At 44.5% G+C, this 27,665-nt stretch overlaps 1 protein-coding gene across 9 annotated transcripts in view; it reads right to left on the bottom strand.

The window, feature by feature from the left end:
• LOC147010549 (connector enhancer of kinase suppressor of ras 2-like) overlaps positions 1-27,665 on the bottom strand; it is a 237,716-nt gene that overhangs the window by 17,449 nt on the left and 192,602 nt on the right. For 8 of the 9 annotated variants that reach the window (XM_085858723.1, XM_085858727.1, XM_085858726.1 and 5 more), the window contains 6 exons: positions 22,982-23,128; positions 22,586-22,719; positions 22,080-22,282; positions 16,641-16,727; positions 15,558-15,865; positions 14,823-14,860 (listed from right to left, as the gene is read on the bottom strand). In XM_085858723.1, coding sequence (XP_085714849.1) covers positions 14,823-14,860; positions 15,558-15,865; positions 16,641-16,727; positions 22,080-22,282; positions 22,586-22,719; positions 22,982-23,128 — 917 coding nt within the window. The remainder of the gene's footprint in view (positions 1-14,822; positions 14,861-15,557; positions 15,866-16,640; positions 16,728-22,079; positions 22,283-22,585; positions 22,720-22,981; positions 23,129-27,665) is intronic. The other variant, XM_085858724.1, reaches the window with a different exon arrangement.

Here is a 27,665-nt window from a genome sequence, read left to right as displayed (position 1 = left end):
GAATTGGCTGTCATTTCTGGCCAAAAGACTTTTGCCCTAAATGATAAGAAATGTGTTGTTCTGGAGCAGAGTGACCGAGCTGATAAATGAACCTTTGCTTAGAAAATGTACGAAGTGGCTTTTTGTCTAAAGGACATGAATGTGAATATCCCCCAACCTCTCTCTCATGGAAGTATAAAATGCTTTGAAAGGCACATTGTTCTCAGTGCAAGCATGTGAGGAAGTATAGTTTCTTAGTGGCTTGTACTCCTTGGAACTGACCAAGTACCAAGTTAGAATAAAACTCTCTGATGTAATGTAGAAGTGAATTGAATCCGGTTGGTCTAACTGTTAACTAAAGTAAGAATAAATGAAATAAAACCAAATAATATTGCAATCAAATGGGGATTCTTAAGTTCATTGTACAAGAGTGAGAAGTGTATGGCGTATAATTAGGAAATAAATTGTTTCACAAGGAAGGACTTGTGTGGACATCAGTTTTATCAGTGTCGATAGGGTTTTTGTAGGATTTTATAATAAAATCGGACAAACGTTAAACTCTGTCTGAAGTCAAATAGGATTCCACAATCGGCCAGTTAGAATCCTTCAGGAGGACAACGATCACAACAAGGTGTGTTTAAAAATCCACGTCACCAACCTATGCCCAACGATAGTCTAACTTATTCATAGCGCGCTGCACGCATCGCCGACGATGACATGATGTAGCTTATTAAAAGGCTGCCGCACAACGATTCAAATCATAACCGTCGCAGAAATGGAAGTGTCAACATCGCAGTCACACCTTGGCGATCTTGCCAGCGTATGCTGACCTCTGAAAAATGCGTCTAAATCGCTGGCGCACGTCGAATACGGTATGGGTAAGTTTGGTATGCGTGAAGAAAACTCTAAAGTACGCTATCATACATCGTATTAAGTGGAGTACGTCTTGTAATTATAAATGTGTTAAACATTTTACGACGTACTTGCCATATGACACATGTTCCGCATGCGATGGGAATAAGTTGTACGCACGATATGCGAACGTTGGCACACGTCGACAAAAGTTACTTGTAAAGTGCTCATAAGTCAAAACACTCAAGGTAATGGTTAGCGTCAATGTTCCAGACTCCCTGTTTTTTTTTTGTTTGTTTTTTTTCTTCGGTATGACGGTGATGTCGACACTTCGATTTCTCGTGCGGTTATGATTTAAATCGTTGAGCGGCAGCCTTTTAATTATATTATATTATAACCGCACTAGAAATCGAAGTGTCGACATCACCGTCATACCGAAGAAGAAGAAAAAAAACCCCAGGGAGTCTGGAACACTGACGCTAACCATTACCTTGACGTGTTTCGACTTATGAGTACCTTACAAGTAACGTGTGTCGACTTGTGTCAACGATCGCGTAACGTGCCTACAACACGTTACTCATAGGTTAGAAATAAGTTTCGGGTACGCTAAACATTACCTCGACGTGTTTCGACTTATGAGTAACTTACAAGTAACGTGTGTCGATGTGTGTCAACGATAGCGTAACGTGCCTACAACTTATGGCCAGCGTTATGCGGAACGTGTGAGTCATACGCTGGCATAAGTCTTAAAATTTCAAGCATGGAAAATTTGAGGACAACCGAAAAGTACAACGTTTAAAGCCAGCGTACTACGACGTGTGGCAGTGTTTTTCAGCATGCTCTCAATGTTATCAAAACTTACCCATAACGTATTCGACGTGTACCAGCGTTTTACACAAATTTTCCAAAAATCAGCATAAGCTGGCTAAAACGTCAAGGTGTGACTGGGCCTTAAGAGCACGCTGAAAAACGATGAAGTATGCTATCATATTTGTGGTACGTCTCGTACGTCGTGAAATTTCAAGCATGCTGAAAATTTTACGACGTACTCGCCATATGGCTCACACGTTCCGCTACGCTGGGAATAAGTTGTAGGCACGATATGCGATCGTTGACACACATCGACACAAGTTCCTTCTAAGTTACTCATAAGTCAAAACACGTCGAGGTAATGTTTAGCATACCCGAAACTTATTTTCTCCATCAAGGAACATTTTCTTTTTTCTCCTTGGCTCTGTGAAGGCACGTGACAAAATATCTGAAGTTGTTGTTGTTGCTCTTTTTATTTTTATTATTATTATTTTTTTAGTCTATCACGAATTTTAAAATATATTCGGACATTTGCTTTTAAGTTTTGACGTCAACGTGACAATATCCTCAAACAGAAAATATTCACAGAGGAGGAACTAAGAATAAGACATGAGCAAACTGAAGAGGCAACCGGACATGACGTAACGGCACGTGACGAAATATCGGAAGTTATTGGTTTTTTTTTTTTAAACGCTGCCAATACGCCATTATACGGTAGCTGTAAATTAGAAACACGTTCAGTTGGTTCTGTGGTCATCCGGAAGACGTCAATCAAATACGTCTACATACGTCAATATGCATTGGAGGTACGTTACACATAGGTTCAAAGCATGTTACTCATAGGTTAGAAATAAGTTTTCGGTATGCTAATCATTACCTCGACGTGTTTCGACTTATGAGTAACTTACAAGTAACGTGTGTCGACATGTGTCAACAATCGCATAACGTGCCTACAACTTATGGCCAACGTGTGAGTCATACGCTGACATATGTCGTAAAATTTCAAGCATGCTAAAATTTGAGGGCAATCGCAAAGTACAACGATGAAAGCCAGCGTGCTACGACGTATGGCAGTGTTTTTCAGCATGCTCTTAACGTAAACAAAACTTACCCATAACGTATTCGACGTGTGCCAGCGTTTTAGCCAAATTTTTCATACGTCAGGCATACGCTGGCTAAATCGTCAAGGTGTGACAGCGCCTTTAGTAAAGTTTTTTCCACACCTCCACTCTAACAGCTTCTTGTCATTTTCTGACAGATTATTTAGTCTCATATATCCAGTTTTTCTACAGTGAGTTAATCGGTGTCAATGATCAGAATTTAAAGCAGCCCCAACACTACAAAGCACCAGTGCTTCTGCGGACATGGTGCTTGTGCTGACTACACACAATATATATATATATATATATATATATATATATATATATATATATATATATATATATATATATATATATATATATATATGTCAAGTAGGCATAATGACAAAGCTCTGACTTAAGCTCAATATACATGTGGTACAGGTTCAATAGACTGGTTAATCCTCACTCTAACCAGGTTTCTAAATTCAGCTCTTAAATAAACAGGAGCTACCCAGGGGGTGGATTCTGATCATTCACACCTGTGAACCAAACTCTGCTTGGTCAAATTGGTCTACAGTCTTAAATCTGTGTTTCTTTTATAACATTATTAATCTCATATCATAGAATTAAATTTGCACATAAACATCAAATTTATACCAAGTCAATACTTGTGTAAACCTTTATATTCATGCAAAATATCATAAATGTGGGGTTTGAAGTTTTGAAGTAATTTACAAAAAATACATCAATTTCTAATGATTCTGCAGTCCCAAAAGCTACTTTAAAAAAAATATATTTTTACTAACAAACATATAGAAAAAATAAAGATATTGTAAGGAAGTATGACTTAAGTGGAATCTAACAATACTAGTGCGGGACCCGTAGGTGCGGGCCCGTAGGTGCGTGCCCGTAGGTGCGTGCCCGTATGTGCAGCTTCGTTCCTTTGCTCTCGTAAACGATGACTGGATTGGGGCATTGTTTCAATTAGATCGGACCAACCATATCATAAATGGCCATAACTTGGGAAACATACTCAGGTCACCAGCGTCAATTGTGACGTCATATCAAATGAAGAAGAAGAAGAAGAATTGTGACGCCCCTCTCTCTCCCCCCTAGTCTCGCCCCTTCTCTCTCTCCCCCCCTCTCTTCCCCCTCTCTCACCCCTAGTCCCGCCCCTCCTCTCTCGCCCCCACTCTCACGCCCCCTCTCTCGCCACCTCCTCTCTCGAATTGTGACGCCCCCTCTCTCTCGTCCCTTCTCTCTCGCCCCACCCCAAACCTTGGGATTAATTAATAATTTGAACAATTAATTCAAACCTTGGGAAAAACAGCTTTCAAACCTTGGTAAACAGCTGAAACGGATGAAGAATGACATCAAACCTTGAAAAGGCACATTTTTCCCAGCGACAATTGTCCCCAGCGTCAATTGTGACGTCATACCAAACGAAGAAGAATAAGAATTGTGACATCAATCATGCAAAAAAAACCAAAAAAGAAATAAATAAATATTAATTGTGACATCATTCGTGATGTCATAGCACCGTGTCTTGTCATTGGTTGACAGATAAATGGCCGTAACTTGGGAACCGCTTGTCCGATTAATATTGTTACGGCTGTGGAAATTTGCAAATCACCATTTAGGGCCCGTAGGTGAGATAACTCTAAGTACATGTGTAGTTAGCCCCAAACCCGTTGTTTAGAGGGAATTTATATGATTCATTCGGGCTGCGACGCTTTGAGTTAGGCGTTTTTCTGTTCTATCTTTATTTTGAATCAACCGCCATAACCATCAAACTACCACCAAAAACCTTCCACCACCCTCACCTCTCTCCTTCTACGGCCATTCCCGCATCAACTGTGAACACTGAGCGTCGGGCTGGCTTGGGCTCGTTCAAGCGATACGCACCCAGTCGCGAGTGCAAATAGCGGCCTTTCCGAGGGAAAATTCGGATCAAGAATGCTACACGCCTACTTCTGATCCGTCCAATCAGCAAGCGCGGAGCGGCTTGGCCCCGCCTCCAGGCGCTTCCATGTGAAATCGAAATATGCAAATTCTAGGATCAGGGGAGGTTCACGCCCACTTTTCCTCCATCCAATGGGCGAGCGTGGCTCCGCCCCCGAGCTCATCCTGATCTGGAAATTTGCATATGGGTTCTCCTGCCGCCTATATAGCGCCGAGCGCAAAGAGAATCGCAGAGAGTTTTGAAGGCAGAGAGTTTGGCATCAGTTTTGGGAGCAGAGAGTTTTGGCAGTCAAGTCGGGTTGAAGAGCGGAGTGGAGTCGGGAGGCGAAGGCGTCGAGGTGGTTTCTGCAGTCGCCTGAGGAGAATTGTGGGAGGAGGCCAAGGAGCTCAGGTCCGAGCCAGGGAAGACGGCGGTCGGCGACGAGGTCGCGGTGGGATCGCTCGTCGCGGGACCCAAGCCAGCCAGCCAGCCATTCTCCTCCCCCAGGGCATCAACAATTTCCCCCTTTCCCCCGCGCTGAGATAGTGCAAAAAGGGGGCCCCGTTCCCACCCCACTCCAAGCGGTGCCAACGAAACCCGCGAAGGAGCACGAAGTCGGGGCACCGCCGGGCAGCCACATTTTCGGCTCATCACGAGGACGCGGGTAGGACCCTCCCGGTCTCGTGGACCTGGCCGCTCCTGCAGGTCCCGCGCAAATATTGGCCTACTGGCCCGTCTGCCCCCTTGCCTATGAGGGTGGTTTCTTTCCTTTCCTTTTGAGTAAATGTGTGTCGGCGCCGTCTGTGAAGTAAAACTGTATGTGTTGCCGTGTGTTCGCGTATTCGGTCATAGCTCTGCATTGTTGTTTTTGTTTTAAATTGATATATGTGCATTCCGACTGTTTGACTGTATATGTGTGCTTTTCGTGGGCTGGCTAATAAATGTGCCTGATGTTGAATTGTTCCCCGTTTCGCTGCGTCCTTTCCTTCGTTTGAATCTCCATCTTGCTTCACGTAAAGGGTTCGTAGTGGGCTTAATACGCCCGATAATTAATCGGAACTGTCGAGGCCGACGATAACACCGCTCGGTTATCCCGATAGCACGGAACGGACTGCTTAAGCATTTCGTGTCCGGAGTCGACCTGCGGCGAGGTACGATCGCCCGGTTTACCATCCGCGTGGGTACTTAGGTAGGTCGAGTTTGGCGAACAACCTTATCCTACGTGGGTGGCCGATTGGCACGATCGTGGTGAGGTCGAAAGGCCCACCCGTGACTGGCTCCGGGCAATAGTTTCCAGAGGGTCACAACAGAATTGTCCGTCCGGTAGGCGAGGCGGCCGCCATTCGAGTCGAGCGGCCGATCGCACGCCGGTGGGCGCGAATTCGCAACAATATCAAACCTTGAAAAGGCACATACTCACCCCTCTCTCTGGCCCCCACTCTCACCCCTCCCCTCTCTCCCCCTCTTTCCCCCCTCCTCTCACCCCTCTCTCTGTAAATGTATTCACAAATGTATTCACAAAAAACAACAACAAATAAATAAATAAATAAAACCAATGTCACCCGCAGGGTGACCCGTATCTTGCCAAAAGGTGACCACGTGTGACTTCTTTCAGGTCACGCTGAGGTGAACAGAGCTGCTATCCACCAGGAGCGACTCCTTGAGGAATATCTGCCTATGAGAGATTCCGATGAGAATCATTCTACAGAGTAACCATGAAAAATATGCGTTTTCCTCATGTCACCAAATGACGTCATAATGTCTCAAGCTTGACATATCTAGAAAGCACTCATCGAGGTGTTCAATTTGAGGTACTACACGATATGGTTCCTAAAACTTGAAAATTTGACCTTGGGGTCAAATGATTGACCTCAGGCGCTAACCATGAAGGTCAAGGCCGATCGCCACTAAAAATTAATCAGCTCAGCGCCTGACCATGAACTATATTCCCATGAAGTTTGAAGACGATCCGATCAAAATTACTCAAAAAATAAGGGTTTCGTCGACTCCCCTGATTCGCGACAAAGTGACCTTGACAATTTTATGCGCTGAAAGGGACCTCTATAGGACTCTGATATGCGAAGTTACAAAAATTTCCAATGATAACTGTGCTCTGCAGAGTGATCGATTCGTGATTACAGTCAAAAAAAAACAAACAAACAAAAAAAAAAACATACAAGCCGACTTACATATCTTGCAAAAACTTCGTTTTGGCAAGATAATAAACATTAATTGTGACGTCATTCGTGACGTCATAGCACCGTATCTTGTCATTGGTTGACAGATACAGTAAATGGCCGTAACTTGGGAACTGCTTGTCCGATTAATATCAAACCTTGAAAAGGCACATACTCAGGTCCCCAGCGTCGATTGTGACGTCATACCAAATGAAGAAGAAGAATTGTGACGTCAATCGTGCAAAAAAAACAAAACATTAATTGTGACATCATTTGTGACATCATAGCACCGTGTCTTGTCATTGGTCGACAGATAAATGGCCGTAACTTGGGAACCGCTCGTCCGATTGATATCAAACCTCGAAAAGGCACATCCGCGGGTCGCCAGCAATATTCCGGGCAAGTTTCAATCAGATCGGACCGGCGGTCGTCGAGAAACGGCGGTCGCATACAGACAGACAGACAGACACACACACAGAGATTGCTGGAATTATAGATAGATATATCAGTTTCGTAAAGCTTAAAGAAGTGTACCAAAATCATTTCCAAAGTTAGGCATGAAGCACAACTCTATCTTATTAAGGCTTTAACCTTTTTACACAGCCCTGTAGTAACTGCCAATGCTCATTATAACATTTTATTATATCCTGGCAATTATAAAACGAATCACTGTTCACTTTGTACAATGGATCCAAGTACATTTGTCCAAACAATTTGATATGAAGTTATGAAAAAAAAAAGTTGAATCAGATATTGTACCTACATTTACAAATGGATGTAGACTTTCGTACAATGTACATACACTAAGTATATAAACAATTAGATATGCAAATGAATATTTATAATGGTGATTATTATGATCACATTATGTGTCTTAATTTGGAGTTGAGATTGGCGGCGGCCTTAAACTAAAATATCCTTTAAAAAAAATGAGCCAAATTAAAGCAACCACATACTTGTTCTGCCCAAAAAAACACAATTTGATCATTGTGGTGCCAACTTATGAATGTTTGACATGGCTTCCACTTCAAAAGCACACCTATTGCTTTTATTCTACATCTTTCATCAAACATGTTTTTTTTTAAATAATGGGCCTTTATAAAAATCGTTTAAAAATAGAAGTGATTGAGAACAACTCTTGAGTTTTCTACCACAGTTTGCCTATGTATGTGTCTTTAAGTGACAAAAATTTAAAAGAGCTGTGTAATTGTCAACATGGTGAACACAGGGTAAAACCGGGGTAAATTTCAGTGTCGTTGAGTCTGGAGCAAAGTTCAGACACCTATAGCACCCAAGATTTTGCTCCAAAAGGTTTCAGTTTTCTTGTGTAAATGATCCAGTCACTAGATTTTGTAAATCAGGCAACAAAATTCTTCATGATGAATAAACTGACTGTTGGCAGCAATTTGAAAACTCAAATTTTTTTGACTGCATGTTACAAATCACTACATTTGAGAGTACTTATCTTAAAAAGTATTTTAAGTAGAACATTTTTGATGTAAGATTCTGAAAGCCTCACTCATAGGCACCATTTGTGTGAATTTTTAGAACTCTATTTGTAAAACTCTGGAATTTAGAGCCCTCCAAAAATGCTTCAGATACAAATCTGCAACTCACGACTGCCAGAATTGAAACACCCCTCAGGTGTTTGTAGGGCCATATCTCGGACACTACTTAGAATTTTGAGCTACAACTTGGCAAACCTTCCTCATATATGTTGAGGTAGCTTTGAGAATTTTTTCAGAAAAATCTGAGGGGGTCACCGCAACCCCCGGTTGAAATGACATGGAATGACCCCAAAAGGAGGTCGCTTTGTTGTTGGTGTTGGAAGAAGGCACGATACCTCTTTGAAGAGTGCAGAAGTCCATTGACCGGCTGGGAGCGTGGCTGTGGAAAGGTGAGTACTGAGTAGAGGGCACCCCGGGCACGGAGAAGTCGGCCAGAGTAGGCCATGGGTCCAAGCGACCGGGATAGTGAAATGGGCACGGGCGACCCTCCGAATGGGACCCGGAGCTCCAAAATGTCACGTGGGCATCTACGGGGGAGTATCCAGGAAGGACACTCCCCATGTTCATACAGAGTAGGTAGGTTCGGAGACAGCCTCAGCTGCCCGGGGGTGCCATAGTTCGAGTTCGGCAGACAGGAATCCCTGCCATGTGAGCCACGCTGCCCAGCCACAAAATTGTGCAAGGGCATGAGAGAAAATTATGGGCCGGGCCCAAAATTTATAACGGACACCAACACAAGCGATGGGGATCATGGATGCAAGAACTGATAGTTTGAAGAGACAGGCGTGTTGAAAAGCCGGGGATAGTTTAAAGTTTAATTAAGGATAGGACAGATAGGAAATGTGTACCCCTTCGCACCATCCATCCCTTCACTGCCCGTAGGCCGCTGGACCCACTATGGGAAATTGCTGAAATCTGTGGAGGTTATTCTGAGGCTGAATTGGGCCTCGAGACAGACTCGCTTGTCTCCTCCTCATGTCCCCTCAAGAGGGATCTTTGGGGTTGGGGATAGATAGTGTAGGACAGGTTAGCCGGACAAAGAAGATAAAGGGGGTTAGGGACACGTGATTAAAAAATTTAATTTTTTTATTTTTTAAAAATTTTATATTTTATATTATATATTTTATTTTATATTTTAATAAAATAAAAATAAATTAAAAAGTCTAAATTTTGTTGCAAACTAATGGAGTGGGTATGGACAGAGACAGGCAAAGGCGATTGGTTGGGTGGAGACAGTAGGGTAGGTCCGAGTCTGTTTGCAGACTGGCCGGCACCACCGTACTCCCTCCACAAATCTCACGGGACCGGACCAGAGGCCGGCCAGCTTCAGATGTAGTGCATCTGCCTGGTCCGCATTTGCCTTACCTTGTTTGCATGCTTTTGCCTTGACTCCATGCCCGCCTTGCTCGCCCTTGTTTGCATTACCCTGTGTCAACCATCTCCACCATATGCGCCAGGACCATCCCAGCAAGTGTTTGCCAGGACTGCCCTCCAGGCAGCCACACCACGGGGACTGCATTGGTGCAGCTCGTGCATCCATCATCCATTTTGTGTTTTGCATCCATTCAGTTCACATGTGCCAGGGACTGCATTGTGCAGCCCAGCTACTCCCCTTGTTCTTCTTGCATAAAGGCCAGTTCAAATGGCCTGTGGAACGGCGTATGGCCTGCCATATTAGGGTGAGTTGCCTCCAGCAGCCAGGAATGGAACAGAAAAGTTCAGTGACAAAAGGGGACCGTTGACGGCCCTGAAGGTGGCTGACCATCAGGCTGCTGTGCACTCACCCACACAAAATGATTAACTGTACTGTGCCTTCTTTCCACAGATCGCAGGTCTTGGATCATGGTGAGTGTGAACACAGAGTAAAATTGTAAATAAATTGTAACCCACCTGTTGTTTGTGTTAGTGCAGGCAATGGAGTTAAGTCGTCTGTGTGAGTCTGATGGGTTATTTTTGGGACGTATTCAAATGTGGCACTCAGGGATCCGTAGGTAAAACGTACTAGGGGAAAAACCTACACCTGCATGGCACACAAAATTTTACGACTCGGGACGTCTATAAAAAGGGGGGAGGGGGCAGTGTTACGAATCTGGAAACGATTCGCATTCACACAATATGTGGATAGTTAGAATCCCTCCCTTATGTCTAATGGGAATTTCATGTGTGCGCTGCGAGTTTCTTTCTCGTTAGTTTTCTACATCAATCCCCTCCACTCCTTCAGCTTCATTATGCACGTGTTCAAGGCCACGAACGTAGACGGAGTTTCCATCGCTTCAGAGCCGACTCCACCCCAGCAAGGTGGAATGTTCCTCTCGTCCAATCAGGGGTGAGTTCGCTTCAGCTCCAACTCCAACTCTGCCCCATCAAGAAAGAATGTCTCCCCTGTCGACACGGGGAAGACAAAGGCGCCTCGGAGCTCTGGCTCCGCCCCGAGAAGAAAGAATATCTCTTCGGTCCAATCAGGGGCGGACACCGCAACAGCCCACAGAGACCAGAGGCAGCCTTGTCCAATGAGGAGAGGACACCGATCACCCGACCAATGAGAGGGGGAGTTACTAGAGAGCCCGGTCCCTCGACTGAGCACAAGATGAGGATTGACGGTGCGATCCTGACAGAAGGGGAACTCATCTCACTTTTGGTTCGTGGTTGGATCGTGCTGGCTGGCGTCTGTCTCTTCGCCCTCGATCCTTGGTGCCTGGTGCGTCGTTGGTTGTGGGTTCAAGTCCCACCATCTTTGGTGTGCCTGGTTCGTCGTAAAGCTGTTCCACAGTCCCCGAGCTCACAAGTGCGGGTCGGCCAGACCGCACGAGGCGGCCAGGTACCTGACCAGACTCTGACCCCAGCTTGCCTATCTTCCGCAGCTGGAGAGTCCAATAAAGGCCAGCCAGCTCCATTTCTTTTTTAGGTGTGTGTGTCTGTGTGGCGCCAGTCTGTAAGTAAAACTGTTAAGTGATTGCCATTGTACATTTGCCTGCATTTATATTCGTGATCAAGTCTGCTCTGTGTTTCCCTCCCTATTGCCTATTGTAAATAAATAACTTGAATGTTCCAGTTCGTTGTCTGTGTTTTCTTTCATTGACCCAGTATGGTTCAAGCTTGAGAATTAGTGAGGCCGCTTGTGCCGTAAATTGCTATTTGGGCCACCAGGTTTTGGTAATTTCTGCTCGGTTACGCTGGACCCGAGTCGGTAACAGCGACTCAGTTTGGACGAAGCCTTCCGAGGGTGTGGTTTCCCCGGTAGTTAGACGGCGTGGGTACTTAGGTAAATTGGAATAGACAAATAAACCCTACCCCACGCCGTCGAAATATTGGCGACCACGGTCGATTAAGCAACCCGTCGGCTTCGGAGTTATCCGGAGCGACGACCTTCAATTCCGAGAGTCCGGTGGGAGATGGCCTAACAACTGCCCTATCTCGCGGTCATCCTCGCCACCGAACCCGGCACCACAACAATATTACATATCAATCAAAGCACAATGACCCGATGACACACACGCTGATGTCATGTACATAAATTATGCCAACACATCACCTCCAAACTATAACTCACCTCAATAAGGTAAAGTATACCTCTAAGCATATAGCATGCTTGCAGGCTATTCACACATTTCTCAATTTAGGCACAGCACAATTCACCATTTGGATGAATAATTATAGTACAATGGATGCTCCAATTTTAATTGTTGTGAAGGAACTCATTTACAGAAAAAAGATAATATTTCACGATTGAAAAATCGATTTGATAATAAAATAGTGTTCAACGAATGGAAATAACTCTGTGTCCCCTAAAGACAACATTTATTCAGAGTAATGTTCTCAGCCCTGAAAATAAAAAATAGAACTCAACTCAATGCAAAATAAATAAATAAATCAAGTGTAGTTTGTCCACAAATCAAAATCTTCTGGTCACAGCAGGTCATCATGACAAGAGTACAGTTGGGATAACCATAAACCTCATTCCCATAATCAGACTGACTGACCGCAAATCCAAACTAATGAAACTTCCCTCCTCTTTTTATGCAACCTGCATCAGGGTCAACCCAAGTTTAATAATAATAATAATCTTTTATTTATATGGCATTTTTCAAATACAAAGAAACCTCAAAGTGCTGAGAGAAGTTTCGCGAGAATACCGTTTTTGTGTAATGCGAGTTTGACAGATGTGGGCGATTCTTTCCCTGCAAGCCTTGCGGGCAACAGTCACATTCATTTATTTATGAATGACTAATTGAAAATAGCAATAAGGACAAAATACTGTTACCTTACATCCGCCAATCCCAAGTATTCTTTGGATAATTGCATGAGAAAAATAATGACATGAGAATATCATAGCATGGAGAAACCAGAAGTGAACCTGCACATCTCAAGGTGAGGATTAAATGTTCAAATCCCCTTCTCAAGGTGACTACACAAGTCTGTGGTGCCACATACTTCCACATATCACATTTTGTTTCACTTTGAGAAAGGGTGTGGAAGAATAAAAGCAGGGACAGTTTATAATGCCGATTTGGGTTGGATAAATTAACAGGGAAATACAGTATCAGCAGCAGTGAGGTTTTCAATCCAGATCGAGTCGAGCATGGGAATGAGGCAATACCTGCCCTTGAGAGGTTTCATCCAATTTTGATTCCCGATCGGCCTTTTCACCCTGGTGCTTCCATAAGCAGGGGGCCATATCAACCGAATACGGCGTCCTTCAGTGGGTACTTTGAGTCGACATGTCCTATAGAGTGGCCTGTTTAATTCCTGCCCTGATATACAATGGGTTATTGCATGCCAGCGGCATGGCTGCAGCTTTACAAATTATTCAAACCAACAGGCAATCGCTGCATATTACATTCCCCAAGTTGCTTTAAGCCTCGATTCTCAAGTTTCCCAGTGGAAGGATGGACGTGACTACATTAGCGGAGTCTGCTGACGTGCCAATGGAATCTAAATAGAGGAAAACTTTTTTTCTGGTAGAGCTTCGAAACAACCACTACTTTTGCAGCACACAAATCACATAGTCCTCACGAAGCAGTGAAGCAGATTTAGCGGCGAATAAAACCAAGTGAAAGGAGCGAAGCAATACGTGTAATAAATATACGAGAAGTGAAGGGGGGATGGCGGGGGAGCTGAGTAGTGCAGAGCAAAGTGTTAGGCGTGCAGAAAAGTTTTCTTTTTCATATACGAGTTACGACTGACGGAAGAGCTAACGGGCAGAGCGTGCCGAGAAGGCCGAGAAAGGCCAAGAGAGGAAGTGAAGCGAAAAGAGTGATGGCGATGAGTAGGTTGTGCAAGTTTGGTTGACGTTAAAATTGAGTGGAATTCTTTCATTCTCAACAACCTCTTGCGAAGTCAAGAGGGTTGTGCATGACCATATTGTTGTTGCTGTCCCCAAAATGTCACCTTTTTATCCCTGCTCTGTGTGCTTCACATATCGTGTGTATACCTGGTGCAATAATAACCAATGGAGTTTGTGTGCACGTAGGCTTTCAAAACAAGTGCACACAAGTGTAGGAGATTGCAAAAATTGTGGGTCTTAGAAAAATTTATAAAGTCTGACATTTTGACCTCCACCACATAAAGTGGATGGGGGTTATGTTTTCACCCCTGTTTGTTTGTTTGTGAGCAGGATATCACAAAAAGTTATGAACACACTTGGATGAAAATTGGTGGAAATGTTGGGTGTGTGACAAGGATTTCAGCGAAGATTCATTTCTGAATACAAGAAATATTTAGTGATTCTTCACCATTGAAAGATCGGGCCCAAAACGATATATCGCACAATATCTCAAAAAGTTGTGGATGAGTAATGACAAAACTTGCTGGATGAATTGGGTAGGTGACAAGAACAAGCCAATTAGATTTCGGTTAAGGTCCGGATGCAGATCAGGCTGATCAGTGGGCTACAAAACGTAAATATTCAGCCTGGCAGAGGTATGCACTCCACCGGTGCCGTTATAGTTTTGGTTTCTTTGGTTAAATTTTTAATTGTTCCATTTCTGCTTCTTCCCCAGTTTTTCGTTCCCCTTCTGTGATTGAGTTTGCACCTGTATCCAGCTTGTTCACCCACTGTGTCCTCCTTCTCCTCCCCCCTTGCTCTTGTTCGTTCTCGAACCCCCTTTCTATTTTGTCCCTCTACCCTGCTATTGGTGTTTCCCCCCTCTCTTTATACTGTTCTTCTTGTTCTGTAATGTCCTGGTCCGTTCCGTTTTCTTGCTTGTCCACGAACCACGACTTTTAAAAATTGATTTATTTTGTTTTCCTGGAACTCTTGACCTAAACGTTCACCAAAGTAGATTTTAGACCCCCCATTCTGACTGACATATAAATTAGGCAGTAGTTGAAGGACAACAAAAGGAGAGACACAAAGTTGTGATTTGAAGTGTCAAATATAGCAGTGTGATGATGGGATAAGGATGGAGGAAGGCAGAGGCAGTACACGTACAATGGAAGACAGGAAGATTTAAGACGAATTGTGTTCTCTTACCTGTCTTTCTCATCAGCAGAGTAATCTGCCACGCTTCTCTGAAAAAGAGAGCAGAGGTTAAAAACTGAAGGGTGGAGGGAATAAAAACAAAAATGAGAAATAAAAGTTTCAATCGAAATATTAAAAAGCAGGGGTTTGGAACCACAAATGCAATTGGGGACCGTCAATCAATTGCATGTGGGTGAGGGAGAGTTGCAAATTTGAGGATATTAAATGTGAGGAAAGGAGGAAGATTGGTAAGAGAAAGGTGGGTAATGATCGAGATGAGATAAGAGTGAAGGGATATGGCATGTAAGAATTCCCATCTATAAATTATATAAATAACCCTCTGGTAAATCGACGTTTCTCAGTTGAGACATAGCAAGGAGGGAGGGGTGGAAGAGAATACAGAGGCACGCTTGCCAATATTTCTGAAATGTCTGCAATTTTTTGCAATTCACCCAACCAAACCAGCACACACCGTTCCCTTCCAAATCCCACTTGCTCTCAAGCCAAACATTGACAGTGCCCCGAGGAGGAAGGAACCCCGGCAAGATGTTGGAAACCAGAGGGTGATCGGTGGCTGCAGCCGCTCATGTGTGAGAACAAGGTCAATGGTGTCTAAAAATTCTGCTAGTAATTTCAACAATGTGGGACATTGATGCTGTTTGAATGAATGGATTAATGGCTCATTGTGAGGTATAAGGGTTGAGAGAGAAAGAAAAGAAATGTCAGGCTAGCACTATTCCAACTTACCAGCAGCCCTGGCAGGGCACCAGCCTCCACTGTGTTGGACTTGTTAGCCTGGTACATGTGACAAGCATGGAGTTGGTGTGCAGGAGAATGGGATGGCGAACCCTCACCCCTGTCGCCCCAACAACCTTCTCCCCGGTCGACTCGCTCAACAATGCCTCCAACAACCCAGCAACTGCCACTACTGCCACCACCGCGTTTTGAGTGCTCGGCCAGTGGCCAGGCCACCACATCACTGCACTGTTGATCTTCCTCTTCCGCAATGGGACAAACTCGCTCCTCACTCAAGTGCCGCAAATGTGACAGGTCAGCTGCATGTCCAAGTGGGAAGAAATGAGTCAAAAAAGGATATGGTTGATGAAGCAAACATGGACGGACGGACGGACACACACACACACACACACACACACACACACACACACACACACACACACACACACACACACACACACACACACAGTCATCAGTGATAAACTTAAAAACTTAAACCTCTCTTATCATCTTGTCTTCACATCCTAAACCTCCTTGAAGATCATACCTGTTTCGGAACTGATCTTCTTTACAAGTTTACATTTTTTATGTCTATCTGTATTTGAAATGATAATGGTTAGACAAAAATGTAATCTCATCAAAAACTCTGCATGTCATACTAGCTGTAGCATGTTGAATTACAGAGAACAAGCTCTGCTTGCACAGATAAACCAGCATCGTTTGTTACCAACTGGCATCTTGCATTACCAAACTAACCCATAGCACCTTGAGCTGAAAGGTCTCCAAATTAAACAAGTACTTTAAATTGGCATCTGGGAGCTCTGCTTTCCAAGACAACATTTATAACGTTGCATTCTGAACTGAATGATCAATTTAAACTTTTAAAATGGCATGGATAAAGGTGATGAATATGGTGAAGCACAAGGGAAATGAGGGAGCAGAGACAGTAGTCAAGCATAAACGGGATGAACAGCAAGGAACAAAACCACAAACGGGATGAACAGTGAGGAACAAAACCAAGGCACGTGCGATAAGGACAAGACTAGGAGGCAAGACGACATCCATCGCTCCCTACTCCCCCGACTACTAGCTTACCCCTGCGGAGCTCCGTTCTGCCGGATGGCGAGAAATCAGGGGAGCAGGCGCGATCGAGCACGGGCATGGAGACAGGCCTTGCCTTGCCTAGGGAGGGAGTGGCATGGAGTGACACCCATTCGGCACACCCACTGAGCCGAACCGACCACCAAAACACCTGACTCATTCCAGAAACTCCTTTCAACTATCTTGTGTTCAGAAAAAAAACAAGGACACTGAGGCTCAAGTATCATCAGACCAAATTGAGTGCGATTGTGTTCTACAATTTTGCTGGGTTAAGACCAAAACCTCATCCAACTGTATACTTCAACCAAAACAGGCCATGCAGTTACTCAGTTGGACCCTAATCAGAGCCTATTCGAAACGACAATGGGGAAAAATGTTTCGATGACAGCAGCATCATCAGAGTTAGTAAGCCCATTAGGTCTTGAATGGAGATATGACAGCATTCACCTTGGATGGAGACAAGGGTTGCTCAGACATCATATGGATGCCTGTCCTTTCCTGGGTTGATTTTACGTGTGTGTGTGTGTGTGTGTGTGTGTGTGTGTGTGTGTGTGTGTGTGTGTGTGTGTGTGTGTGTGTGTGTGTGTGTGTGTGTGTAGGAGTTGGGGGGGGGGGGAGAGATTAGATATACATGTCAACTTCACTTGTAGAGTTACCCATGGTTATCAGAAGATAAAAAGGGGGCAAGGCCACTTTCTTAAATTTTCAACCCACCTTTCATAAAACTGGCCGTTACAGCAACCAAACCTTTTCTCTTTACACAACTGATGAAAACGTGACTAAATGGCGATCATAAGGGGTAATGACAAAACGACAGAACCAGTGCTGATTGTTTTCCTCGGTAACAGCAGTAGATAATAAAATCACAGGTGCAGTCCCCATTTCCAGGCCTGCAGTATCACAGCCTTAATCCCGACTGCAATAATCAACTGTACAGACACAATGAAGACCAGGAAGTCAAAGTGCCACAGTCATGAAGTCCCAAAGGCGGCAAACGTAAACAAGTGAAGTTTGGAACGTGCACCATAGGACAGTAGAAATAAGAACAAAACAACAACTTGGGGCACATTAAACCTCCTGCTGGTCTAGCAGCTCTCCTGCTCCTTTGCAGCTTTTTAAGAACATCGGAGTTTTTCTATTCGTCATTTCTTGTTAAGCTTCTAAAATCCATACCTCACTGCTCACCTCGACTCCACTGTTTCTCTTTTCAACCACCTGTGGAATCCTCTCTCTGGGTCATTTATATTGCATTCTTCTCTCCAAGTCTTCAAGTCGGCATTATTTCTTTCTTTTTTTGTATACATCGAGTCGAGACTCGTGGAAGAGCTAGTACTAGTACACTGAACGGATCAGGACGCAACAGGAAAAAGGAACACTTGAGAGGGGGGAAACACCAACAGCAGAGCCAATGGCCAAGACAGAGGGAGATGGACAAACAATGGATGTGGGGAGGATTGGTGGGCAGGAGAGGATGCTTGAGGTGGACAAGATGGATACAGAAGGAAACTCTCATGAGGAAAAACTGGAAATTTGGAAAGAGGGATTGGGATGAGGTGTGGGAGAGGGGAAGGGTTAACGATGGTGGAAAAGATAATGGTTTTGGATTGGGGACGATCTGAGATGGTGTTGAACAGGTGTCTTGAAGACCTAAGGGAAGAATGAGATTTAAGAGGATATGGAAGTTGGTTCCACAGTGGGAAAAAAGAGGAACGAATGTGTGGTGGTGATCAGTGATTCTGGATTTAAATGAGGTAGTTGCACCAGAAGGTGGTTGATGGTGGACCGTGTGTGTCGTGCAGAAACCTAGGTGGGGGGGGGGATAAAGCGCATGGAAAGAGCAGGGGGTGCAAGATCATAAAGGATGCGGTAGAAGATAGAGAGACCACTGACCTGTTCGCCAACATATTGTCATACTCTATCCTTACATTTGACCTTATCTACCCCGCCTAACTCACCACATGCACCCCTCTTCCCTACAGGTAACCATCTATCTCTATCTCTCACATTTTCCTGTTCTTTCATCCAGCTGCTTGTTTGTGTCTGGTTGCTTCTCCACCAATCCACTGTCACGTTGGTCACTTTAGTCTTCCACAAGCCTGTCTTTTTGTTTTGAAAAATACTCTGCATTCGGTTGGCATTAAACAATTGCATTACAACAGGAACAATCGACATATATATGGTGTGTACAAAGAATTCCATCATAACAGTTCATGAGTCTGTCTGAAAAATACTTTGTGCAACCTTATGGATAACTCCACATGATGCAGAAATTCCTCACTAATCTGGCAACCAGGATGCACCAGCATCTTCCATCTACTGACATGATGAGTGGTGGAGGTGGCGGGGGGTCGGGAGTAGTTGTCAATAAATCAATAACTGCCTAACTCCTTGGAATGTCATTTCCCTGGCAAGCCTCATTCCTCACTCTATCTTTCAAACAGATGAGATGGCAAATCCTTCAATTTACTTCACTCGTCATCCTCCAGAAATCCTCCAAAATCCATGTCCTTAGGGTGAGCCACTTGGCTTGGCCATACTGTACCTCTAAGGTGGCCTTCAAAGCTGGTCACCACTTCAAAATACTTTCTCAGGTGAAGTCCTTTATCAGCCAAGATCAGCTTGTCACAGTGACAACTGAAATGCATTAGGATAAGGTTCCCCAGTTCGGGTTGGTGCGGTGGTTTCCCACCTCATTGCTTTGGAGGCAATGGCTCAATAAGGCATTTACAGTCAAAGGTAGCTCTGGACCAGGAATTAAGCCAGAGTATTTTCTCAGTGTTTATTGCAGACAAGTTGGTACCTCAATGTCTTCTCCCCCATCATGTTCCCCCTCTTCCTTTCTTCCCTCTGCCCGACACCCAAATCCAACTCCTTCAGGATGCACACATACGCCGAGAAACTCGCACCTTGTTACTCTCCCCAAGTCTGAGCTTTAAGCACATCTTCCCTCCACATATTTTTGCTAATTTCTCTTCCTGAGGGTCCTCTTGCTATCTTTCTTACAGTTTGAGATGGTAGCCCATTGTCACCTGTCCTTTTCCCCATTCATTAACTTAAGGATTTTCTTCTCTCACTAATGTGCAGCCTGCTGCGCTTACCCACAAATCCTACACTCCTGGCAATTGTCTCCCCATCTCCATCCCATGGCCTTTTTACTCCTGCCAAAATGTGTTTATGTTCTTTGACCGCTTATCCACCTCACCCCGACTACTGTCAGTTTGCTAACCTTCCATCCTACCTCATTTTAACTTTTGCAGAAGCTTCAATACCTGTCTTAAATTAAATTTATGAAGGGCTTTTCAAAATGAAGCCATCAACGTGGCAGAAAAAAAAAACGATGAATAAACCGACCTGCAGAGACATATTTCACGGGAAGAAGACTACATCGAATCAAGCTTATAAAATAGTCATACATCGGGCTTTCACCGAAGAAAACTCGTCGCTATGTTCCGAACATATTGCAGAGAAAAAAAAGTTAGAAGAAAGTTCTGACAGGTGAAGCTTTTTGCCAATTCAAGATGACAAAACTTTGACATAATCCTCCAAAAAAATTTTTTCACCTTTCCCAAGCACTTGGAGAGAAAAGGTTGTGACGATTTGTGCACATTGTTGGTCACATTTCAAGCTTCTAACATTCTCAATAACAGCTCATTTCCTTTTGCAGTGCTTTGCATTATCCATAACAGTACAAAACTAGAACGTCACTCAGCAGAGCGCATACCTCCGCCAGGCTGAACAGTTTACGTTTTGTATCCCACTGATAGGCCGGATCTGCATCCAGACCTTAACCAAAATCTAACCAGCTTGCTCTTGTCACCTACCCAACTCAACCACCAGGTTTCGTCCAAATCTGTCAACAACTTTTTGAAATATCATGCCATATACAGTTTTTGGCACTATCAATGGTGAAGAATCACTTGAAAAATTAAAAAAAAAAATCTCGTATCCGGATCTGGATTCGGATCTTCACCAAAATTGAATCAATTCGTTATTATCACACACCCAACCTGTCCATCTCGTTTCATCCGAATCCGTCCATAACTTTTTGAGACATCATGCTACCCTTATCGAATTTATAATTTGAGTTTTTGGCCTTATCACTCAATGGTGAAGAATCACTTTGAAATTCCAAGGTCTGGATCTTCACCAAAATCTAATCAATGTGTTCTCACCACATCTCCAACTAGTTTACAAAATTCTGTCCAAATCCATTCATAAACTTTTGAGATATCCTGCTCAAAGACAAACAAACAGACAGGGGTGAGTGAAGGTGGACAGAGGTAAAAACCGACTTATTAATCAAAATAAAAGGCAATATGGTAGGTGACTTCCACAGCACAATTCTTAGAGAAACGGTCAAGAGAACCGAACCAGCCGCCTGGTACGGGAGAGCATACGATCCTGCAGTGGTCGGCAAAGAAGTGAGATTACGAGGAAGCAAGCAGCAAGCAAGTTATGCATTTCTTTCAAAGGAGTGGAGACAGCTGTTGGACCACGCTCGCATATTGATAGCGAAAGAGAGGAAAATAAAATAAACAAATAAAGCAAAAAGCATGTGATGCAACGATGTGTTAAAGCTCTTAAACATCGCTTCCATGGTTAATGGGTATGAGCAACACATATCGTGAAAAACAGCAACATGCCATTTGCTCATCATCTTGTTAGTTGTCAAAGCAGAGCTCTGTAGGATAGTGCAAGGTGCTGGGTTAGTTAAGTAAGCAACTCCAGCAAAGCTATGAAATCAAAATCACCGAGCAAATGGGATGTATCTGTGACAACCTCAAGCGTAACCTGGTAAGCCCCCGCCAGACAAAACAAGTTACTGATACTATAAACAGCATACCACAAAATTCATTCCAATGGAAAGCAGAAGTATTTGCATTGCACGTTTGTACAAGCAAGATGGAAACATGGTTAAGCAATGTCTTTCTGACTGAGTGTGGATTTCCATCAAATGGCCTGAAATGAGTCAATCTGCCTGAATGTGTCGGCTTTTTTGAAAGGGGAAGAGGGCAGGGAGTTGGGGGAGGGTGGGAAGTGCAGGGAGGGAGGAAAAGTCATCACACTGGGCTCTTATGTCTGGAATGGCATGTGGACAATCTCATCATGGTGCTGTAGCTCCAATGGGGACAGTGGGATGGCAAGTTAAAAACGTGCTCCCTTTGATGGCATTAATAATAAAGCTAAGCCTCCTCACTTTGCAAGTTTGACATGTTGAAAAAAAAACAATAGTTTGTACAATTGTCTTTGAGTTGGTTTTCGGACACAGATGGAACGACCTATCCTGAAGAGCTCCACATGGTTATACAGAGTTTTCCCCACAATTAAGAAAAAGATGTTCTCCACAACGACCTATACAGAGTTTTTCCCACAATTAAGAAAAAGATGTTCTTCACCAGCTACTATGTTTCTCTCATCTTTCTTGCAGCTCACCATACGATGACGGAGGTCTTGACCTCAGCTCCACATGGTTTCCTGGCTGACCGTTGTCATAGTAACAGTGCAGCAATGTGCGGCCGCCATCAGCGACGCGAACCAGTCGGCTGCGGAAGTGCTGATCCAAGCAAGAATTTGGGGACTGGCATCGTTTGGCGGGTGTTGGAGGCTCCGCTCGACTAAAATCGTGCTCACCGTCGCTGCGGAAAGGAACAAAGCCGTGACAATCCTTACACGAGTGTTGTGTTGCTTTTAAAAGGGCAGATGTCACAGCAAGATAGTAGGATATTAAAAAATAATCAACCTTCTGCATTGTACCTGGATGAGGTACAGTGTAGTGGGGCAATGAAAGATGCTTTTATCGGGGTACCAGTAAGCAGAAAGAACAGGCTACCTCGTCAAAAAAAAGAGTGAAGACATGAATGAAATACATTTTGCTCAACAATAATGCAATTATAACCAAGTGAGGCGCTTCTCAGGTGAGACGCGTCAATTGGCCCTACCGGGGAACATAGGGCTCATTTGGCGGTGGCGGAATGAACAGATCAAGCAGGGCAGATTTGGGTCTTCGAGAAGGGGAGTCGGCAATCCGTAGTGGTGTGCCGGCATTGCGTGCGGGACTCATGCATGCGACTCCCTACGAAAGTATGGCAAGCAAAATGATAACTCAAAGGGCCATCATCTGCTCCAGGATTTCAAATAGAAACAGTGCAAACACGCCCTTTACCTTAGTGCAGATATCTCCTACTTAATAACTCAATGGCTGTCAAGTGAATCATCTTTTGAGATGAAATTTACGCAATGACGTCACGATGCTAAGAAGTGTTCACATTTACTTGGCGATGAATTTTTTTTCTCTGGCAATTGGCGATTATTACACGACTAAACCTGACAATGACCTGCAGGGCCAGAGGTTTCCAGCGCATGTTCTTTAAGGGCGCTGGGTCGGATGTGAGGGTACACTGTGGCCGCTTTTTCAATGTGATTGTCACACCTTGGGGGTCTTGACGTAAAGCACAAACCAAGTTTCTCAGCTGCCAGCCCACCTGCATGAATATATGTCCGAAGGTGGGGGTGGGGAGAAAACAGGAGAGCTGCTGATCTCATGAGGGAAGATACAGATGTCAAAGGGCTCACAACAGCAGTTTTGTGAGTGTACAATGTGGTCCAATGTAAAAAATGGAGATTACTGAAAGAGATATACACATCATCATTGATTGCGCTGCAACAAATCACCCTCTCATGAATAATGGTTCTGCAACTTTCCAGTTCAAGATAAAACAAACCTGCAAGATCCTCAACTCCCACAAATTGGGTTTTTGCTCCTCCACATGCCTCAGCTTTGGATTATTGAAAATATTGTGACATCATGGGATGACAAAATTTTATGAGCCAAATGTAGCCTTTTAAGCTTCCAGTTGATGTTTTTTTTTTTTAAATACAAAAAGCAAGGCTCGTGGAAGAGCAAGATGATGGGGAATAACTTACTGACAGTGGGACATAGCAGAATGAACAAATATGGTATGGCTATATGGACATCTTGACAATGTGAACAAATATGGTATGCATACATACATATACATATATACAGGTAGTGGACAAAAAAATGGAAACACCAATGTAAAGTCATTTGATCGGGCGTTGTGCCAACATGTGCAACCAGCACGTCCTGTATGCGCCGTGGCATTGAGTCCACCAGCACCTGGAATCCGGCAGGAGGGATGTGGCACCATTCTTCCAAGAGAAAGTCAATCACCTCACACCTGTTTGATGGAGGTGGAAAACGCCGTCTCGGGTGTTGTTCCAGAATATCCCATAAATACTCGATTGGGTTCAGATCTGGTATGACATATGGATACTGAGAAGGCCATGACATATGGATAACATCAGTGTCATGTTCACCAAACCATTTGGTGACCACACATGCTCTGTGGCTGGGGGCATTGTCATCCTGCAAGACACTCCTCTCGGCAGGAAAGAAATGCTGCAACATGGAGTGAAGATGATCACTCGGTACCATTCAGTTGCGAATGGCATTGACCTTGCCTTCTAAGGGAATGACTGCACCCAAAGATTGCAGGAAAATGCATCACACAACATTACAGAACCACTAGCACCCTTCACTGTTGGAACCAAGCACTCAGGGTTGTAGTGTTCTTTAGGTTGGCACCACACGTGCACTCATCCGTTTGGCAAGAACATGGTGGCCCATGTGTTAATTAAGCAAATAACTCAGCATGATTATGGTAATGTATAAAAATGCTGCACAGGCCTGGTTACCTATAATTATGGTGAGTATGGCTGTAAGAGGAGACCTCAGTGACTTTGAAAGAGGGGTGATTGTTGGGGCATGTTTGGCAGGAGCTTCAGTGACCAAGACAGCTCAATTTTCTGATGTTTCATGAGCAACGGTGTTTAGGATGATGTCAGCATGGAACTCCGAGGGTAAGACATCATTAGCAAAGGGAAACAGTGGGCGGAAGCACATACACCAGGATCCTGATATCCGTGCATTAATTTGAAGTGCAAGCTAAAGCAGGCGAGAAACTGCAGGTCAATTGACTGTAAATTTCAACCAAGGGCACGAGCAGCCATTCTCATAAAAAACGGGCCACCAAGAACTCCACAGAACGGGATACCATGGTCGGGTTGCAGTGCACAAACCATGCATCACGCCTGGCAATGCACGTTTGCAAGTCCAGTGGTTCAAAGAGCACACCCAATGGCCTACCGTGCAGTGGAGAAATGTGATGTGGTCAGATGAATCATCCTTCACCATGTTCTCGATAAACGGACGAGTGCATGTGTGGTGCCACCCTCAATAACTCTACAACTCTGAGTGCTTGGTTCCAACATTGAAGGGTTCTGGTGGCTCTGTAATGTTGTGGGGTGCATTTTCCTAGCCTGGTTTTTGTAGAGTCATTCCCTCAGAGGGCAACGTCAATGCCAATCATGACTTAATGGTACTGAGTGATCATCTTCACTCCATGTTGCAGCATTTTTCTGCCAGGAGGGGTGTCTTCCAGGATGACAATGCCCCCACCCACAGAGCATGTGTGGTCGCCCAATGGTTTGCTGAGCATGACACTGATGTTATCCATATGTCATGGCCTTCTCAGTCACCAGATCTGAACCTCAATTGAGCATTTATGGGATATTCTGGAACGATGTCTGAGACAGTTTTCCATCGACATCAAACAGGTGTGAGTTGATTGACTTTCTCATGGAAAAATGGTGCCGCATCCCTCCTGCAAAATTCCAGATGCTGGTGGACTCTATGCCACGGTTCAAACAGGCCGTACTAGCCACACATGGTGGCCTAATGCCCTATTCGGTGACTTTACATTGGTGTTTCCATTTTTGTACATTATCTGTATATATACGTACATACATACATAATACATGAACAGAGCTTTTCGGAATGATTAAGAAATCTCGCCGTTTTGGAATGTAGCCTTTGAATGCAAAATTTGATTATTTAGAAACATGCATATAACGTATATACTGTACATATATACATACACAATTATAATTAGAGAAAGTACACACATTCACCTCTAAGCTGTCTAGCCGAGGTTTGAATCCCGAAACCAGCTATAAACTGTCATGCCGGTATTTCACATTCAGGGTGATAACAAAGTGTGTGCAATCTCTCGGATGGATGTTAAACTCGGTGTCCCATCTGCCAGCGTTAGCCGTTTACGAAAAGTTGGCGAGTTTTTGCCGATGCCACAGAACAAGGTCCAATTTCCTGCCCTAACTACTGCTGGGAAAGAGTTGGCAAACCATATTCCATGTATATATGTATATAAGTATATGGAGGGGGGGGGGGTGTTTAGTGTCTTGATGTTGATATATATGTATGAATCAAACGCACCTCCTGCTTGTTAAGGTGAGCATCGCCGAAGATTATGACTCACACAGTAAAACCGCATAATCAACAAAGAACAACCATCCGTCTGCCACACAGACGATTGTTTCCGCTAATGCAAACCGTTGAACTATAAGGCACGTGGTGAGATCAGCGGAAAAAAAATCAAAACATGTGGAGCATGACAAGCACTCCCCTGATCTCCAGGTCAGGTCAGGTCAGGTATGGGAGCATGCGCCGAAGCGGCGTGTCCACTTTCCTGCAGTACTCCAGCCCCCCCCCCCGGCCTGGGGTCTGGCGATCCCCCCCTGCCCCCCAGGCAGAAGCCTGGCCTATCCCCATCTCTTTGAGATGCTGATCAACATCCCTCAACCATGAAGAATGTAGTCAGCTCCATTGGCCTCCTCCACTCATGAAGCTCCCTCACTGAGAGAATCTAGTGAGCAGGATCAGCATCAGGAAAACGAGCCACATGTCCATACAGCCACAGATGATGCTCACGTAACACATCTATGCAGGTAACAAATGTCATTTGCGTCTCAACAACCGCTCGTTGGACACAAAGTCCAACCAGCGATAGCCAAGGATTCTCCAAGGAGACCTGGTACCAAAGGAATTAAGTCTTCATCTCAGATCCCTGGTCAGAGTCCAAGTTTCACATCCATAGAACAAGACTGGAAGCACCAAGGACATGAAGACTCGGAATTTCGTCCTCCTGCACAGGAACCGACAGTGGTACACCTCATGATCCAGTGAATTCCTGACTCCCCAGGCCTGACCCAAACGTCTATTTACCACTGGCTCACAGCCAGCAGAGACATGAATATCACTGCCAAGGTAAGTGAATCTCTCCGTGACCTCAACATCCTCACCACAAACAGGTAAAGACAGGATAGCAACATCGAAGATGTCACTGAAAGCCTGGATCTCAGTAATGACCCAGAAAACCCACAATCCCAGAGGCTGCGACTACTCATTCAGCACCCCCGAGGGCCCCCAAAAGGATATCTGGAGTCTCAGCAAAGATGACTGCATCATCTGCGAAATCAAGGTCAATGATCTTGACATTCCCAAATGATGCACCGCAGCTTGATCTCTCTGACATCCTCCCCAGAATCCAGTACATACAATCACTGAAAAGTGTGGGGGCCAAGACACACCCCTACCAAACTCCAGTAACTGGAAATAAGTCAGAGATGGTATCACAACATCTCACAGCACTCTCAGTACCAGAGTATGGTTTAGACATTAGATTGATCATTGTTTCTGGCACCCGACAAAGACCAAGAATCCTCCAGAGGGCATCCTGATTCACTGAATTGATCGCTTTACAGAGATCAACATAGGCTGCCTCCTGATCAACATAAGCAGCCCCTGCCAAAACTCTCGTTTGGGTTGGGTGAGGACCCGAAGGGCAAGGATACGGTCAATCGTTGTCCTCTTTGGTGTAAAGCCTGAATGCTCTGGGCTCTGGTGCTCAAGCAGATGGTGACGAACCCTATCAAGAATTATCCGAGCAAAGACCTTGCCTGGCCCTGAGAGCAGCATCACCTCGGTAGTTGTTGCAGTCCTGACGATCACCCTTCCCTTTCCAGAGAGGGACAACTAGGTCCCTATTCCAGTCAGTTTAGATGATAGCTGTGTTCCAGGCAGAGCACAGAACTGCATGCAACGACGTGAGTACAGCATTCCCACCAGCATTGAGAAGTTCA

Source organism: Eptatretus burgeri, chromosome 16 (genome assembly GCF_056783735.1).
Source record: "Eptatretus burgeri isolate ZD-2024b chromosome 16, Ebu_testis_v1, whole genome shotgun sequence".
NCBI classification, from domain to species: Eukaryota; Metazoa; Chordata; class Myxini; order Myxiniformes; family Myxinidae; genus Eptatretus; species Eptatretus burgeri.
This window is presented reverse-complemented; position numbering and strand designations above follow the sequence as displayed.